This window comes from Nyctibius grandis, chromosome 2, assembly GCF_013368605.1.
Source record: "Nyctibius grandis isolate bNycGra1 chromosome 2, bNycGra1.pri, whole genome shotgun sequence".
Lineage (NCBI taxonomy): Eukaryota > Metazoa > Chordata > Aves > Nyctibiiformes > Nyctibiidae > Nyctibius > Nyctibius grandis.
In genome coordinates, this window is record NC_090659.1 from 46,802,633 (window position 1) to 46,821,947 (window position 19,315).

Sequence of the window (19,315 nt, forward strand, 5' to 3'; positions counted from 1 at the left end):
GACATTTTTCTGTGGCTGACAGTGATTGAAACCAGAGCAGCTGCATTTCGCTGGATTCATGCAGAAAGAAAAGCATAAAAGACCATGAATTTTAATGCCAGTTTGGCCGATTTAGAGGTGGAGGAGAAATCTTATAGCTCAGTGGGCAACAAAGCCAAAAGCTGTTCTCTAGAGTCAAGCTGGTCAGTTCAGTAACATCTACATTGTCCGTTAAGCATGAGGATGAGATTTTTCTCAGTTCACCTCACTGTCCTCCCCATCTTTTATACACAAGAACATGCCCAGTCACAGACGAGGCTACGATTAGAGCATTTACCAGGAGACGGGAAGGTGTTCAAGCACCCACGCAGCATGTAAGCATAGGTCCAAGCTCCTGTTGACAGACTGGGAAGTCCAGTACATCAGCAAAACCCCTGAACTCCATCTCCAAGCACAGTACGAATGCTTTTGACCCAAGTTTAAAGCCAGGCTAAGAGCTAGCAACATGAGCAGAGTGCATTTGGATTGGCTTATACCATATCCATCATGCAAGCCTGCACTTCCCCTCACAGGAAAAAAATCAACCCATATAAAAGTAAACATTAAACATTTGTGCGACACCTCACTCCTCTGAAAGGTAAATTCACTAAACTGCCATAGAGTCAGACGCTAAGGACTCACGTGAATGTATGTGCTGCCTTCCTGACATCCAAACACACCTTGGCTGGCGTCTGTGGAAAGCCAGAGGGGCTTTTGGGCAGCAGGTGGGAGAAACAGGCCTGGCAGCATAGAGTAACTGGTTTTTGTCAAGTAACTGTTAGAGACCTCAACCAGGCACAGGGAAATGGGCTCTCCCCACAAAGAGAGAGAGGAAGAGGGCAGACAGTACACACAGAGGTAATCCACGGGTGACAAGAATAAAGTCATGGGAAATCACTGAACAGGATATACAACGTCACTTCAGAAGACATGGGGGGCAGGAGGGAAGGCTATTTTCAGTCCTAAATTCCTTTCATTGTCTAAAGCTAAATGTATCTTAAAAGATGTAAATTTTGAGGAGACAGTGGTAAGCAGGGGAAGGAGGTAAATTATGTTACCTGTTTCCTGCAGATCCTCGTCACGGAGTGGTTGCTGATCTCTTCGTCTGTACACACCCTAACCAGAGCATATAAGCTCTGCACAAGCTATTGTTCTGATCTCCTGGGAAATGTATATTCCTCATAAGGCAGGCCAACCCAACATCGTACTTAAGAGTTGTCCTGGTGCACACTTCCACATAAAATGCATGAATAGGTAAAAAGCTGTTACAAAAACTGTTTGCATTTGAATAATACTGAAAGAAATAAACTCTTAAGTCAGTTACCTAGGTTTGCTTGAAAAATCATCTATAATGATCTTTTGCAAAATATAAGAATAAAAGCTAAATTGTATGCTTTCTCCCTTCTTTTCTCATGGTCTCTCCCCCTTCATAGAAGTCTCCCCCTTCATAGAAGGGAGCAAACACCACATAAAATGGCCTGTTGAGAAAACCTGAGACAACTGGCAAATCTCCAAGCCAGGGTTAACCACAGGAGAATGTGCCTAGACATGGTTAAATATAGACGCCATAGAGAGGGAAGCGTTAGTCCATAACAAATGAAGTTTCTTTTTTACTGAAAGAGCTGTGGCTGAACTGTATAAATGTTTGACATTCATCTAAATAGTTTGATCATTATTAAATGACATTTGGAATCGCTGCATTAGACTGACTCAACAAAGTAATTGTCAAGTCTCACAGTAGTGAGACAATAACCTTCTAAGAGACCTCACTTCACCATGTTTAAATATCAGACACATCACTCTGCTCTCTGCTGGGACCCAAGGGAATGCCAGCACATGGATCACAAGATGCCATCATTTGAGGATGCAAAATAATTGTGTAACAGATAAACTGAGAAAAGCAATTTGAGCTCAAAGTTTATCCAGTTTGAAATTCCTAAGAATATTTGAGAAGCATTTACGTAAGTGACAAAAAAGGAGGAGTAAATATCAAAAAACTTTTGCTCACTGCCAGACTGTGGGTTAAAATACACACACACATATATACAGTGTGTGAATAAAACATTGGAGGATTTTTGTAGAATGTTTTGATTGTAATGTTACATTTAAACCACTCTGTAAAAATCAAAATTATTAAAACCTAGTTTCTCTTTGAATTACCGTACTACTGCATTACTACGATTTTTTGAAAGCAGGAAAAAAATATTAAAAAAAAAAACAAAAAACCCCTACATTTCTGAGACAAATGGGGATAATAAAGGTTCCAAATGACCCTGGCTTCTGTTCTGCCATTTGTCTAAAAGCTGTAAGTAAAAGGTTTGGAAACACAAAAAATTTAAGGAGGTTTTAAAAAAAGTCTTTAAACTAAATAAAACATAAAATGGGTGCCCACCCATCACATGCAATCAGTTTTGTTCCAAGTATTTAATACTATGAGAAGGCTTTGAAAATCATAGTTCTCTAAAATAAAACAAATCACTTGTTTCTGATATAACACATCTAAAGGAAAACCACCTACATTTATTATGGTTCAGAATGCTGTACAGTACCACAGAAGGGAACAACCACTATTCCAAGGCAGTAAACATCCCGTATCCCGAAGGGGCAAAAGTATTAAAATAATCACAAGCTGGATCCTGGCTCTCTTGGAATTTTATTTTTTTTTCCCCTCCAGTTTCTTGAAGTTGAAAGGGTTCTTACAACAGTCAAAGTAAAATTCAGGAAAAATGCTTGCAACTGTGTTTTTTAGTATATCATGAACTGTATTCATAGTATATCATTGCCAGTCTTCTAACAATTAGTTTTTGTAATGTTTTAAAGTAAATTATATATCACTGTCTCTTTTTTTAACTACCTTTGCTAAAATTATGGTACGCTATTATTACAACAAGTTTAAAGTTTATATCAGGATGTAACGTATTGCTCAAGCATCACTCCTTTTAACTGTCAGCACCAAAGAAACTATTAATTGTGAGCCAGCCAACTCAGGATGAATAGAATTTCAGGTGAAGAATTTTGCAACCAAGAGACTGAAAATGCAGACTATTTCAATGACCAGTATTAACTGGCATGTATTTTTGTAGGCTATTTAACAATTGCCTGCTATGCATTTAATCTCATTTATAAGGCTGATTTAAAAAAAAATAAAACCACAGAAATAAAATCCCAAAATTATGAAGAGAAAACCAGGGGGAAAAAAAAAACAATAAAATGTGTAAGACATTTTTTCCATAGACTGACCTAAATACCTTTATATAAAGGTAAAAATATTAGAGATATGAATTAAGAAAACAGGCCCATCTCATGTTGTTTTCAAAGTCATATGAATCAAAACAATTTAGATTAGCAAAACAACTGAATCAGACCCATAAAGGAAAAAACAGGCATGCTGCAGACTTGTTCCTGTCGAACAAGTAGACATGCAAATCTATAAAGCCACCTGCGACGAACCCAGACTCCCATTCATGGACAGAAAAAACAAGGTAAAAAAAATAACTAAGCTTTTTTTCAAATACCAGCCTTACAAAACAACTCAAGTGAGCTGACTGAACTAGAGAAATAAAGAGAACAACTTCTTTCCCCAAGAACAAACGAGTTGGAAAGGTCCTCACAAGACACCAGGCAGTGAGTAAAGTGGTATTTCAAGAACAACAATCTCCTTCTCCTGTAGGCTAGGAAAGTGCATTAACCCACCTGTCTAAAATTTTCAAGAATTTTCCTTGTGGCACACCCACACTACATCCTGTTTATACGTGAAGAGCACCCAATAAAATTGTTGTATGGCATATAAAATTACCCTCTAAGTCTAGCTGTGAATAACTCTAAGCACATGACAGAAGAATCAGCATGTTTTGTTTTAAACACAAGCTGTCCTCTTTAAATACAGAGTCTGCCACACAGCAATAGGTCAGAGTCTGGCCTTTCAAAATCCTTACAGCCGCTTCTCTAGGTCACTAGGGCTTAAACAATACTGACAAAACTCTCAGTCACACACTCACACAGACCAGCTGTGTGATCTTTGGTGGTTCTCATTTTACCATGCCATTTTTTTCCCCTTATATTTCATTGAGGTTATTATTCTACAGTGCCTTCCAAATTGCCAAAGTGAAAATATGTCTTGTTTAGGGAGGAATGGTGCTGCCAAAAAGCCTACATTTCTTAACTTTTTTACCCTAAAAATACCTGAGGCTGTATTACACTTTAATGTGGAAGAAATTCTAGGTGAAGATTTTTTTTCCCCAAGTTTGCTAAGTCCCAAGGCTTAGCAAACCTCAGCCCTGTGGGTTCATGGCAACATGCTGCCCGTAACACCCCCCAGACCTGCCCGTGGCCCCAGGATTTCAGAATGATGTCCACAAGAGCAAAGAACGCTGCCCAAAGCACAGCATTTGCAAATTCTGGGTTCACTCACAAGATTTTCCCTTCTCACACCCTGGTGACAACAGTACTGTGCTACAATCCACTGTGACACTACATTACTTGTAACTAGTTCAACATTTTTTGTGTGAAGACAGTACACAAAAAACTCGGGCCAGGTTTTTAACCACAGCTATACTTTTCCATGAAATACAATAGACCAACTACTGTTGTGCTAACTTGAGAGATCCTAAAGTTTATAATTATGTATGTATGTAGAAATGATTATAACTCATACCTTTTAATTCTGCTCAGCAGGTAGTGCTAATGTCTCAAAAGCAATTTAATAAAATTAAAAAACATATTAAAGTAACTAGCCTGTCACAAATAATACTCTCTGGCACAACATAAACAACCTGTAACTCTGCATCATCTGATAAGCACATGACTTCATATGTCTTTTCCATTTCTATTTTATTTCCATGACATTAATGTACTACTACAGTTCTTTGCAAAACATTGTATAATCCACACACAGTACCATTTTACATATTAGCACTTTCAAATGTATTCCATGACAGCTCCTTTTACTACATTCATATGACTATTTTAAAACCTTTCGGTTACTGATTTTGCATCAATAATTTTTCTCCCATGATCTAATTAATGTACCCAGTAAAATCTAGTAGCTACTGTAAAAAGTACAGCTGCATGAAGGATGAGCTCACATTGTTGACTACAGTTTTATATAGTCTTGAGAAACTGTTTGTATTATATTTGCAATAATGCTTATAAAACAAAGAACCTTCTCAGAAGTGCACAGGTTCACTAAGAAACAGGGGTAATCAGCAGACCAAATGCCACACAAGTAAGAGCACGATGCAGCTGCTGTAATCTCCGCATAGTGCTGCACTGGGCCACAGCAAGAGGCAGAAAGCACTGACCTGTGTTAACATGCAAAGGTACCTACCCAGGAGGGGCAGGCTATCAAGGGTCCCTTTATGATCAATGGAGAAATAGAGAAGAATCATCTTCTGGACGTATCTCACTTCAATTTCAGAAACCCTAAACATCTAACTTGAACTAGAAGCTTGAATTCAGCAGACCCACCAAAGAGCTTCTCACTTTAAGAGAGCTTAGAATAAATGAGAAATAAAGAACTAGATAAAATCAGAAATACCCCACAAAAGCAAATCCACTATACTGAATATTAGAAAGTAATTCTAAAATACTCAAAGATAATTTTTCTTCCTTTAAGGGACCTTTTGACTCTTTCATTCCTTTCCTAATTTGTGCAAGTTATTCCCCGCCCCCCACCGCCTTTTTGATGGAGTAAAAAGAAACAAAAATTCCTTCCCTCCTACCCTGCCTTTTTCTCCACTAGCATCTATGGCAATCCCTCTGATGCATAACATTACATCATTGCTTTTTAAACAGAATTCGCAAGTTATTTCATTAGGTATATCGGTACCAAAATTGGTGACATATTAAGACTGAAACGTGTTTCAAGTCCTGCATCAGCACTGCAGAATTGTTATTCTAATAGAGTGGTATTACAAATAACTGTGTGAAATCTGTTATCATATTAGCATGCCTGTCAAGCTTCTTTCTTTCAAAGCTTTCTTTTTCCTAGTTTGTTAAGACAAATTTGCTGAGATTAGTCAAATTTAAATACCCAAAGTCACAAAGCAATCCTCCACAAGTATCCTTAATATAATGGCTCTCATCAGTAGATTTATTAGATCCCCCACACAGCTATTGTTTAAAAGATCTTCAAAGGGCCTGTTTACTAAAACAAGTGCCAATTGTGTTTTCAGTTGCCCTCAAACTGCCAGCAATAAGGGGCAACCATGCCAGAGAAGAATGCCTTTGTCAACTGCAGTTTGGAGTACTGTAAACAAATTGATATAAAGCACCAGGTTTACACCATAGTGTCCGCATTTCTTTCCCTGACTGTGCAACTCTGAATATGCAAGTAAAGCTAACAATATTTAAAAAACAACAGTATCCTATAGCAACAACATAAAAGGTTAATATACATTATCAGTCTATCTTAAGAATTTTACACACTAGTGATGAAACTGAGCAGCTTCCTGTAAATAGGGAGAATATCCACTAGTGATCTCAGACAAAGTCTGAATTTCCTCTAATCCCAAGTATACTTAAATTAAAAAGTTTTATTGCAGACTTCTATGAGGCCAGGATTTAATGTCTTCACTTTTTTCTCATATTGAAGTCTAAACTATGGTTGCCCTTGGAAGTGTTAACTTGGTTTCAAGAATATGGTTTTCATTTAAATAGTTTTATAGCATCTTCTAAAAGGTAAAAGTAGTTTTGAAATAATCTCAATTTGTGAAATAATCTCAACTTCCAACATGTTTCACACACATGACTCTTTCTGCAGAATGCTATGGGGAGGAACAGTGAAGAGTGATAAATAAGAAAGTTTGAACTCAGAGGATATAATTCATTATACTTCAGAAGGCACTGTGGGAGAACAATGAAGATGAGACACACATAACAATAAAGATGAGACACACTTAACAGTCATAAAACAAGAGTCTGTATCTGTTAATCTTCCCTCAGAATATATGAGGATCTATATCTACCTCTAACTTTGGTGTCAATCAAACTATGAAAATAGCCAAGTATTCAAGGACTGCATTTATAGAAGCAACATAGATCATGATGGTCATTACAGTACACTCTGTCTTAATGTAAAAATGCATCCAATTTCTTTTTGATACGTTCAAAAGCATCTTTCCCCATATAGTCCATACGCCCTTCCTCCCATTTTCTCCGTTCATCTTCTGGACTTGGTTCTTCTGGTTTGAAGTGAATAGACAGCTCTGAAACAGACTGTGCAACCTCGTTCTGGGGGAGGAAGCACAACAGCGGGAAGACAGTCATTTGGTTGTTCTCATTTCAGTGCTGTGAAGTTAAACCTTAAATGTCAAACTTCTGCTTTGTAAAGTCCCAGTTAAAACAATAAAACAAACAGTATTCAAACATTCATTCTTGTTTTGAATATGTGATCTCATTTTCCCATGATTTTACTACTTGTCATAGCATCTTTGAACATACCAAACATTTATTGTACTTGCCTTAACTCAGACCTTGGCATATCCAGGAACAAATAATGAGAATATTACAAATAGAGCCTGTTTAGAGTAGAATCTCTCCTACAATAAAGTGCAACCATGTATCTACGCAAATTTTGTCTTCAACAGGCTTTCATATGAACATAAGTTCCTAGAATTTTTGGTCATTTGTTTTATCTGATCTCCAGGGAGATCAGTATTATTTAGCAGATGCGAGACACATTACCCATATAAATTAACTCAAAAGATTGACACTATTCATTATACCAATAACTAGTTCATTTTGAATGATGGTCCAAAGTTGTGAATCCTAGTTCAAGATCAAGTTATCATAGGTACACAAATGCAAGACACATTATTAGTGATAATTTCAACCACATAAAAGAAAAACTGTGTCCATGATTGTGCGATGCCAGTAAAACCAGAACATCCCAACAATTATAACCAGTAATGAAGATGAAATATAACAAGGACTAATCAAGGCAGCTACTGAAAACCTGCTTTCAGTACTAGTCCAAGACAAACAACTTATCTCATGTTATAAACAAAATTGAAGTCAACCAGAATGACATTCCAGTGAAGCCCTCACAAATTCAATATAACAATGTTTCAGAATAGAACTTAATGGGCAGGAATTGGTGGCTTAAACTGCTTAAACGCCCTGGAATATCCATTGCATCTGCCGATTTGGGGCAGATAAGGTACAGGACTTGCACAAGACCTGCACCTGCAGACCAGGTAAGGTATTTCAAATAGCCAACATGACACTATATGCTTAGGCAACTGCATCCTTCCATATGTATCCCCACCTGGGTCCCACTCTGTACATGGCTTGAAACATGAATAAATACTCTAAAGAGCATGCTTGCTCCCTATATATGCAAATATGCAACAATACTTGGTATTTAATTTTCAGGCTTTGTATACACATAACTGCAGTAATGCATGAAGATTCCTTTCCTTACCATTGGCAAGCCTTATCAACAGCTTTGGATGCCATTAACAAGATGACAGGAATCATCATGTATTTAGAAATGAAGAATTTTAGCTAGGGTCCAAACACCCCTGGCTGCACAGGAGCTACAGTTCCACCTAGTTTTGTTTCTCAGTCTTAAAAGTATTTCACCGTAGTGTTTCACAATCAAACAAAAGGCCTCATGAGGAAAACGGCTGTGTTGTGTACCTTACACGATACAACTCCTTGACACCCTGGCACCCCATCAATGTCAAGTCTGGCACTGCTGTCACACTGCCCAGAGAGAAATGCAGTGCAAGATCACAAAGGGCAGCCCAGTAGCTTAGACTCCATGCCTGACTCACTGTACGTTATATTTTCCATTTGGTTGGAAACATCACTTCAGCAGGTAAAAAAAATAAAAACAAACAGAACAAAAAAGCCCAAACAGCTTTGCTTGTATTAGTACTGGAGAGCTAAAATTAACACCATGCATTTATTACTTGTGGGCTAGCACAGAAAAATATGCATTTAAAAACTAGAAGTTTTAAAAAGAAAATTAGAAAGGGATCATACCCCAGTATTGGAAGCAGTTAAGGAATTACATAGCTAAAAGATCAAAGAATTTATTTGCACATTGCGTTACAATAAGTTGAGATTTCCCAAAATTATGTCGGCAGCAGAGACATGCATGCAATTATCAACAGATGTACAATACAGAAAGCTACATGTACCGGTTCCGAGGTTTCCTGAAACGCAGGATGAAATATAAGTTGTTCTGAAGGTCTGTCAGGCTCAGAGAGATGGACGTTAGAACTGCTTTGTTCAACTTCACGTACAGGTTGCTAAAATACAGCATTGAAGTTTTATTAGGAGCATATTTTTTCATAGTTTCCTTATCATGAGAATTCACACAATACAAATCGATTTCAGTCTTGGGGTAGGGGAAAGCAGTGGATAGGAGGAAAAGGAACAAAACACGTTATCACCAAGGACAAAATTCGTCTCACCCAGCTTTAGCTGTCAAAATGGCACTGAATCTAAGCTCCTACTATAACCAATATAGGATATGTACCTCCAGAGGGCAGCTCATCTCATCCTAAAAGAGGTTCAAGAGTGGCTGTCATTCTTCAGTGACTACAGACACAGCCCAAAAAGCTAGCTTACAGTAGATGCCTACCATTCACAAGGCCAAACTTCAACGAGAAAATGCTCATTTTAGCTTGCTCTATAACTCATGAGCTTTTTATATGCATAGAATGAGAACAGAACAACGTATTCCAAAACAGAGGTAAAATAGATTGCCCAAAACATATTGCTCCAAATGTTTGCCTTTGGCAGATATCAAAACATAAATGAGTAGACAGACCCCATTCTGAAGTCTCTTCCACAAAAAACAAAAGAATCCCACAAGACTACTGCAGCTAAGCAACAAAAAGTGGAATGATGGTGTTCCTAAGTAAGAAAAGAAATCAGGCTATTCATTTCTAATTAATATGATCTTCTGATAAACCAATCCTAGTAAAGAAAAAACAAATTTAAATTTGAATGACACTACTTTAAGTGGACATTATGATTTTTTTTAACCCAAACAAACGTCTTGAAAATGTGTCCCTATTTGGTTTCAGCATTGCCAATGGATTCAGATGCATGACACACATAAGATAACATATCTTTTGCAAATAAATTATTCTTAAGATATAGAGCTGGAAGGTTTGCAATTTTCCTTCAGCCCCTCCACACTCAGGATGGAAAAGAAAGGAAGGAAGACTACAGTTTTACTTTATGGAGTAACTATAGTCTAAAGGGATGAAGCACTGAACATAATTGCATCCAGCTCTGGGGCCCCCAACATAAGGACATGGACCTGTTGGAGCAAGTCCAGAGGAGGGCCACCAAGATGATCAGAGGGGTGGAGCACCTCTCCTATGAAGACAGGCTGAGAGAGTTGGAGCTCTTCAGCCTGGAGAAGAGAAGGCTCCAGGGAGACCTTATAGCAGTCTTCCAGTACCTGAAGGGGGCCTACAGGAAAGCGGGAGAGGGACTTTTTACAAGGGCATGTAGTGATACGATGAGGGGTAACAGTTTTAAACTGAAAGAGGGTAGGTTTAGATTAGATATTAGGAAGAAATTCTTTACTGTGAGGGTAGTGAGAAACTGGAACAGGTTGCCCAGAGAAGTTGTGGATGTCCCCTCCCTGGCAGCATTCAAGGCCAGGTTGGATGGGGCTTTGAGCAACCTGGTCTAGTGGAAAGGTGTCCCTGCCCGGGGCAGGGGTGTTGGAACTAGATGATCTTTAAGGTCCCTTCCAACCCAAACCATTCTATGATATCATTCTATAATAAAAACCCTATCTTATTAGAGAGTAGTCCACAAGTTACAGTAGCAGATGCCATTAGAACATTAATTTTATTTTCTTCCAATTGTACCTTGCTGTAGCATGGTTTATCATACAACACGTAATGACTTGCACCTGCAGAAACATTGTGTTATTATGCCCAACTCAATTCCTGCATAAAATAAGGGGAGTCAGTGCAACAGAAACACCCGAATACAAGAAGAGTGACAAAAGAACCAGGACCCCTGCGATGTTCATCAGTGGATTCTTTTAAGACACTCCTTGTTGCCCAAGTCATACAAATTTGGGGAAGAGTTTTCCAAATCTACGCTTCCGGAAAAGAAACGATAATTTCTACAGAGGAGTGATAGAAAGGATTCTAGTTTTAAATATATTCATTCACAAGAGTATTAATATTCAAAAGATTACTTTGGTAACAGAATTTTGTTATATCACACTTTATTAAGTACCTGACAACTTTCAATAAGCAATCTCTTCATAAAATTCAATGCAAACTCATTCAACCTCCAGACACATTGTGCATGCGTGACTAAAGATTAAAGAAAATAAATACTCTCTAGACTATTTCTGATGCTAGCAAGAAAATTCAATAGCTACAGCTAAACTGAAGAAGATATGCTTCTGATCTGAGAGATTATAATTAAAAAAACTTATTTTAGTATATTACTTTACTTTGTTACTGCATATAGTAATATACAACATACTTACAGCTTTGAAAGCAAGTTCCTCAGGTGAATATGCTGTGGGATAGATTTCATATGTCTGCTCTGGAAGCACAGGTATTTGCAGCAAATTGGCCACATAAGGACTGACCTTCTTCACTGTGAATTCAACTCCATTGAAAGTGTGCTAACAAAAAAAAGAACATCTCACCACTGAAATGCAATTTTGCAGAAATTAATATCTTATTTACAACAGTTTCACTTCCTTACAGGGATCTCAGCATTAAAGGAATAAGTTAATAAATTCAAAAAAGTTTGTGGTCACAGACTCAGAGCCTGTTGCAATTTAGATTTTTGCAGTCATGAATATGCCAGCATCATCAGGAAGTAAATCTAACAGGTATTTCCACCTTCATGTTACCGTGGATGAAATATTTTTTTACTGCACAATTTCTTAGAAATTAAAGCATGTTAAAGTATGAGATCAAAAACTACCCATTCCTTCCTCTGCTTTCCAATTGGTCATGAGGTTAACAAACCATATTCCTCTCTGGGGCTTTGATGGTAATTGTCCAACCAATCTTACAGTACTATGCAATTAGTTCAATGATGGTAATAGTCTAACATTTAAAAAAAATAAGAAAATATTTACATATGCATAAAAGTGATCTAAATTGTCATGTCTGGATACAAAATTAAAAATTGTACTTCTCCTACTCATTACTTTATGCTGCTGGTCTCCAAGAAATCACCTATTTATCAACAGATTTTTTCTTCTGTTCATGGAAACCATACATTGCTGCATTTCCTTTGAAGGAAAAAAAGTGTGAAGAGCTCAGTAAAAGCTTGATGACATACATACACGTACTGAATATAACATCCTAAGTGTAATTAACGTTGTCTTTGCAAATCTGATTTATTTGTTGTGACCCTCATAAAATAAGTTATAATGCAGTTCTGAAAAGATAAATTTTACTATAGTTCAAGGGCTAGTTTGATGGTCTACATCAACTTAGCTTCAGTAGTCAACTTGTTTCATAGCCAGATATCACCTTCTCTGGCTAATTCGTATCCTACTTTGTGTTTAATTTGCAGAATCTATACACTACATTCCCATACAAACTCTTCATCAATTAAGAAGGGGGCTGGGGGAAATCTCTGGAAAGCCAATAGTACTGAAAATCCTTCCTAAACTGCTTTAGTTTAGATGCTTCTAGAAGCAATCACTGCTACTACTAATTAACACATATTGTGTTTCTTCATCTAGTTCCTTCCTCTAACAAACACATCATTTTCAGAATTTTTCTTGTGATTCCAGCATATTCCCACTAACTCCTTATTAGTTACCTTGCATTCCTCAGATTCTGATTCTTCCATCTTTTGAAGTTTTTCTAACAAAGGCAATATACTGGCACTGTATATATTCCACCAGAGGGTGAGAAATGACAGATGATGAAAAGATCCAGAGGTGGTGCCATCCTGCATAACTCTCTTTGTTTGAAGGTTGTATGTGTAGTTCCAGGGCTTTGTTGCTCCCAAGAAGTGAACAACTTTGGCATCTCTACCAAAACTGTACAGATTAAACATACAGGTCTATACATATTTTTTTAGCCTATATAAACTGCTAAAGAAACAAGCTTACTCTCACTGGTGAGGTAATTTCAACATTTTGCAACAGCAACGCATTCAATACGAGTATATATATTAATATGTTTTCTATCTTATTAGTCGAAGGTATCTTAGTTTATCATACAGAAAACAAAAGGCTGCATTGCCTTTTGCTTCCAGCTGCTGACTCGAGCAGAAAAGTTCATGAAGGAAAATGACAGGCTCATGCAGTACCATTTCCAGTTCTGCATACTCTGCTCACAAATAAATACCACTTCAAACATAGAATCAACAAAATTGGTTATTACTGATCCCATATTAAAAATTGCTAATAAATACATCATCCTACATTCACCTTCCAGTAAGAGTGCTTTGTGCAACTGGAACAGTAATTCATGACACCTTAAATCCAACTTGTCTTCTTCCAGAAAAGTTTCTCTAACTGCATTGTCTGAAGTCATATAATTACTAGCACAAATTTTGTTTCACAGAAGAACCTAAGAAATGGTTTCAAAAAAATTAAAAAAAAAAAAACAACTGCTTCCCATAGAACTGACAGGAAAAGAAGGGAATAATTTTCAAAGTAAAGCTCTCAGAACCTATTGCTAAAGTAATCTACATCTTTTCAAACATGAGAAAAGCTTCTCTGAAACAACACATGACACAGTGTAGCCAGCTCTGGGACTCTCTCTGCACCCAGATGCAAGACATTCATATTGCATTTAAGCTTCTACTGCATGATTTTTACATAACATCATCTGTGACTACTGTAATTTATAATCAACACAATGTGCCACTATTATTCTCTCTTATAATAGAATGTTTTTTAAACTACAGAGGTTTACAGTCAGTCAAAAGTGTTACTACTTACTGATTGAAAGCAGGAACGTAGGTGTATACAGCACTGCTGCTTAAGTTATAGAGGAAAGGTAAGTGTTTGCCAATATCTGCTGTTGCCCAGGTGCTGAAGAAGCTATTCAACAAGCCTTGATCACCTCCTAAAAATATATAAAACAGTATTACCATAACTACATGTACACTCAAATATACATCAAAATTTCACGTCCATGGATGGGAGTGAGACTGGTGTGTTCGTGGGACTGCAGCTTGGACTTGACAATATGGCCATGTGAGCAGGTACAAGTGAATAATACCTGATCTGCTCCGATGCAAGTTCAGTGTAAATGGAGTCCTATTGTAATATATGAAGAAAGGAGTAGGAAAGTGTTTTGGTCTCCCTCAGAGCAGAAGATTGACGATCAGATGTATTTCTCTCTCCTAAACCAGACAGCAAAATTAAAACTTACTGAGAGAGCCTCAGACACAATGTCCCTTCATTGCAGTTTTTTGGGAAGCACAGTCCACAATAAGTCAACAGATCGTAAGTACAGTGTAAGAGGCAAAGGCCTGCACCTTAAATTTTTGTGGGGGCACAATTACGTAAAGCCAGAGAACTCCTGCCTTCCTCCATTCTGCCAGATAGCATGGAAGCTATGGAAAAACAGCTCACTGAGAAGGAATCTCATGTCTTGCACTTTATTCCTTATGCCTTGCCCCTTACCATCAAAGCTGCCATGTTCAGCAGCAAACTGGAGCAGTAGGTTGTAAGTTTTCAAAGAAGGTTGGAATACAAATACACCACTATTAAAGCAGTCAGGCCAGCCAGAATCAGGAGCTGCTGAAAACTCTTCTCGATCAAACAATTCATCAACATTGCAAAGCACCTTAGAGACAGCAGGAAAAAAAACACTTGTTAGAGCAAATGTTTTTCTAGAACATGAGTACCTAAATCAGTACCAATGGAGTAAATTGCTAGTTTGGCCAAGTATATAGCTTGCAGAGCATAAAAGCAGCGGCAATGCAAAATATGCTAGGGGTTAGAACCTCTATTTTTAATATAATAAGACAACATTAATTGTGGTTCTCCATGATTTCTCTGGTGAAAGCACAAACCCTGTGAAATTACTTCATGAGCCTCAGACACATGGCAGAAGGTCCCTTTAAATACCTCTGTTTTAAAACTGGCCTGCCTTCCTGACCAGAATAAGTTCAAACAAAAGTATATGACAGAGATCTATTGTAAACATCTGTCAGAAGCCCATTTGCACAGAGTGTGTTTATGATCTCTTTTGAGGACAGTCCTGAAGCTACTCTCAGAACAGCATTTATTTCTATGCAGCCAGCAAAACTGTGAGCACTGCCAAAACATGCCAGCTGGAGCTCCTGCAATCTTGTGACCACCAGCAAATCTGGTCACTTCATAGGCCAGTAGGCTGCCTGACAAGGAAGCATCCCACACTCAGAGTAGTTCTTTAAGACATACACAAACTTTTCCATGGCTCCCGGTCTACTCACCAAAGTGTCTGCATCCATGAAGACACATTTGGTATAATGAGTAAGAGTCCAACAGTGAAGTTTAGTGAAGCTTATAGCCAGTTCTGGCCTCTGCATCAGAGCCAAATGGACTGAGTCAGCACTGTCAAGCGCATTCACCACAATTACTTCATCAAACACACTGCGGAGGACAGACCTACCAGAGTAAGCAGTGGAGAGAAAGAAGGGAATTTAGAGAGGTTCATCAGAGTTCACTTCTGGCATGAAAACAGTGGCACACAGTACAGCATTTTTATGACAATAACAAAGGCTAGATTGATTGGTTAGAATGAGAAGATGAAAGTGAAAAGTCCTTGTAAACTGTCTGCTGAAGTGGCAGCTATCAGGCCATAAACCATCACCTCTTCCACTACGGGACCAGCACATCTCAAAAACGACACGTGCTGCATGGAGGAGAAACCAATCCTTATTTTAGTTACTTAATTTCCTATAGTAACACCAGCAGAAATTGAAGCAGCTTCCATCCTGCACAGTTGTCTCTGAAGAACCGCACCATACTGCGTTCCCTGTGCATTGCACAGGATGTGGCACACACTGTCAGCAGAGTCATTTGCCCCCATTATGCCCAAGTAAACGCAGCTTCAACACTGCACCTTTTAAAACAAGCAATATATACTTGCTCACTACTACAAATCATCTCAAATGAGACTTTAAGGAAGACATCTTTTTTCTATGCATATCCTTCATGAGAATTTTATAGGTGATACCAAAGTAGGTAATTTTCCTTCAATACACAAGAAAAGAGTCTTTTAAACACATCTTATTTATTTACATTACACTATTAACGACAAAGTCCTGGATGTCATACAAACACAGAAAAATAAAAGCTTGTGCTCATTATCTGGATTTCAGATTCATTAGCTTTTACTTGACTGATTTTCAAGGTACAGGAGTTAACTGGGAATGAATTAAGAGTATGTACAGATTTTTAGAAGCACAGTTCAGTGATGTACTTTTTAAAAATGCTATCCTTGATTAAAAAAAATATATTATAAAGGTTTTTCCCCCCACTGAATGGGGATGAAAAAAATGATGGACTTAGTATCCACCCAGGTGTCAAATGTATACAGTATTCCTTCAGGAAGGTTACAGTTTTCTGACAAAAATCCATAGTTCAAAAAACCTGTAAAAACAGATTTCTGTACATCTAATCACAGCAGAAATGGGAAAATATGCTTCTTGAGCCAGATGCACTGCAAATACTTTCACACGGTATTCAGAAATCAGGAGCTTGCACACTTCCTAAACCATAGCAGAACTAAGAGTTTAAGGAGCTATGGCATGTCATGTTCCTTTTAATAAGCAACACAGTCCTCCAAATAACAGGGCTTGAGTTCAACAGATCCAATGAGATTTCTGTACATGCAATTCTGTAGTGCCTGTAGAATCACAACCCAAACTGGAAAGTGATAAAAAAAAAAAAAAAGAGAAGCAAAAATAAATTAATTTATCATCCTGATAGCTGTGCACCAGTATTTTAAGATTAGACATCTGAAACTGAGCCCCTAAGGTTTCTGGAGAGTTCTGATGTCACGGGTGGTCACATATCTTGCTCTTTCTAAAAGAGAAACACTTGGAGAAAAAAACAGCAGTGCCTTTATTTTGGCTCAAAAGCAAGACACTAAAAAACCTTAGTTCCTAAACTTTCAGTTTATGTTCCTAATTATGGGTTTAAGACAACTTCCAGTCACAAGTTCTACTTTTTGTGAGTGAATTCTTACTAGGCTTATGAACTTATCATGGATGTTATTTGGGACTCGTCTCAGAAATCACTAGCCAAGGGGGAGCTTCTAGACATAATGCTCTGAAATCCAGAGGAAGCCTATTAAAATCTTTCATGCTGTTGTTTATTCTTCTGTGTTATCAATGTCCGAAAATACAAGAATCCTTACCTCATCCCACTGGAAACCTCTGGTGTAATTAGTACCGCCAATTTTCTAGATGTTGCATGGTTCCTCAACGACTGTCCGAGCACCAGAGCACCTTGACAGTACACATCATTGGTAGCAAGGGTCACAAAGGCTTGATCTGTTACTGTGAGCAAATATTCAAAGAGTCACTTTACAGCTTTAACATAAGCTCTTTTGGCAGGTTCCTACAATCTCCCTCCTCCAGCTAGCCAACAGGCTGAAGCTTATAACAACCTGCAGTTCCTGTGATAAGCTCTTTTCTTTCCCAAACTCCCCCAGAAGACACAACTGAATAGAAAATCCAGTGAACATGACTGCAGAATGGATGTTTCCAATTTTTTTTACTTTTTGTTTGCCTGATTTACATAATAACAGGTATGAAGTTTTTGGACTAGCCTTAACCAAATAATTCCCCAAGTGTTATTGCCTAAACATAATGTCAATCAAAAGAGCCGATCTGTAAATATTTAGATTTTACATTTAACTAACATAGTATAATACAACCGACAAGGAAAATGTTCCTGTTTATACAGCACCAAAAGCTAAGGAAAAAAAACAGGATGTTGAGTCCTAGCCAGAAATGTCCCTCTCTCCATGACCTCACTGAATCAATCTAACAGACATTCTTCTTTGATCTGTCCTCTTTGCACAGGAGTAACTGGTGCTGGCTGAACACATGCAGATAAATTGCTACTGAGATTGGTACACCTCCCAGAAGCTAAGGATCTCTACCTCAAGTAACTCCAAGAAAATTAGGAATGTCTCTCCTTGTCAAGAAACACATAGGAAAAAAGTTACAATAAAAAAAGAAAGCAAGCTGCGCTCCTGCACAATAGCAGACATCATGTATTTTGTCGAGATACCAGGCCTGTGACAGTATCACCAGGGGCTGCTTGTTCAGCTCTGCCCTGTGACAGAACCAGAGTTATCAGGGTTCACCTGGGGAGAGCCAGAACCTATGATTCAGCAAGGTGAGCAGCATCCTCAGAGCAGAAGGAAGACCTCAGCTTTCTAGGCTGCAAAATTAACCAGAACAAGAAGAGCAGGTCACACAGATGAGAGGAATTCCACTGAGCTCTACAGAGCTTCAATAAATACTTGGGTTGAACTACTTGTTTAAAACCACCATCATCTTAAGGGACAAGCACTTATGTTAAATAAATTAAAACAACCAAAGAATAACAACAAGAAAAACACCCTGTCATACAGTTTCCAGGCTCTGTGAGAGACAGTAGGAAAGAATCTCACAGAACTAGTTGCAGAGAACCCAACAAATGACCTCATGGCTGCCTCAGCCAGAGGCTGCCAAAATGAATGAGTCCAAACTTCTAACCTAACAACAAGGTATGCAATGAAGTATGGTTGGTGCCAGTGACAAGCTCTCAGGTAGTAGGTATTTTCATTTTTCGTGTCCTCCAAATCCAGAGCAAAGCACAGACTCACTGGTGTGCTGTCTTCTTCCCTGCTTTTTGCCCTACCTCATCTCCAGCCAGACCTGAATTCAAATCAAGCACATACACTTTACATTTGCTGACACTGCAACAGATCCCTGCACCTCATGAGAATCCCAGTAGTGTTAACTTGGCCAAAAAACCTGAATCATCCATCCAAACTTAAAATAGCAGATCCTTCAGCTAAGCAAACTCCAATAACATTTTTAAACACAATTTCCAGAAGAAGCAAATGAAAGAAGGAGCTTTCAAATCTCCCATTATCATAACAGCTCGAGCAAGTTATGGGTGTTCCAGAAAACGAATACCGAGTTGCTTACATGGAGTGGTTTACAAGGACAGTTGTGCAAGTGAATTTTCCAAAAGGAATTGGAAACTACTGCATTTTTCCGAGAGGTTAAATGAATAAATATAAGCATACATAAAAATAAAAAACAAAACAAAAAAACACTGAAGGCTACTTTAGCAATAAAATTATTCTCGAAAGACACAAAGAGTGAG

General features: G+C 38.0%; 1 protein-coding gene across 1 annotated transcript; it reads right to left on the minus strand.

The window, feature by feature from the left end:
- Positions 1-6,863: 6,863 nt before the first annotated feature.
- GYG2 (glycogenin 2) lies at positions 6,864-17,494 on the minus strand (the record flags this gene model as incomplete). Its single annotated transcript, XM_068395286.1, has 8 exons — positions 6,864-7,248; positions 9,165-9,275; positions 11,498-11,638; positions 12,799-13,021; positions 13,931-14,057; positions 14,621-14,783; positions 15,415-15,589; positions 17,346-17,494. Coding segments are annotated over 8 exons (1,251 nt in total), but the record flags the coding sequence as incomplete, so codon positions are not given.
- Positions 17,495-19,315: the final 1,821 nt, after the last annotated feature.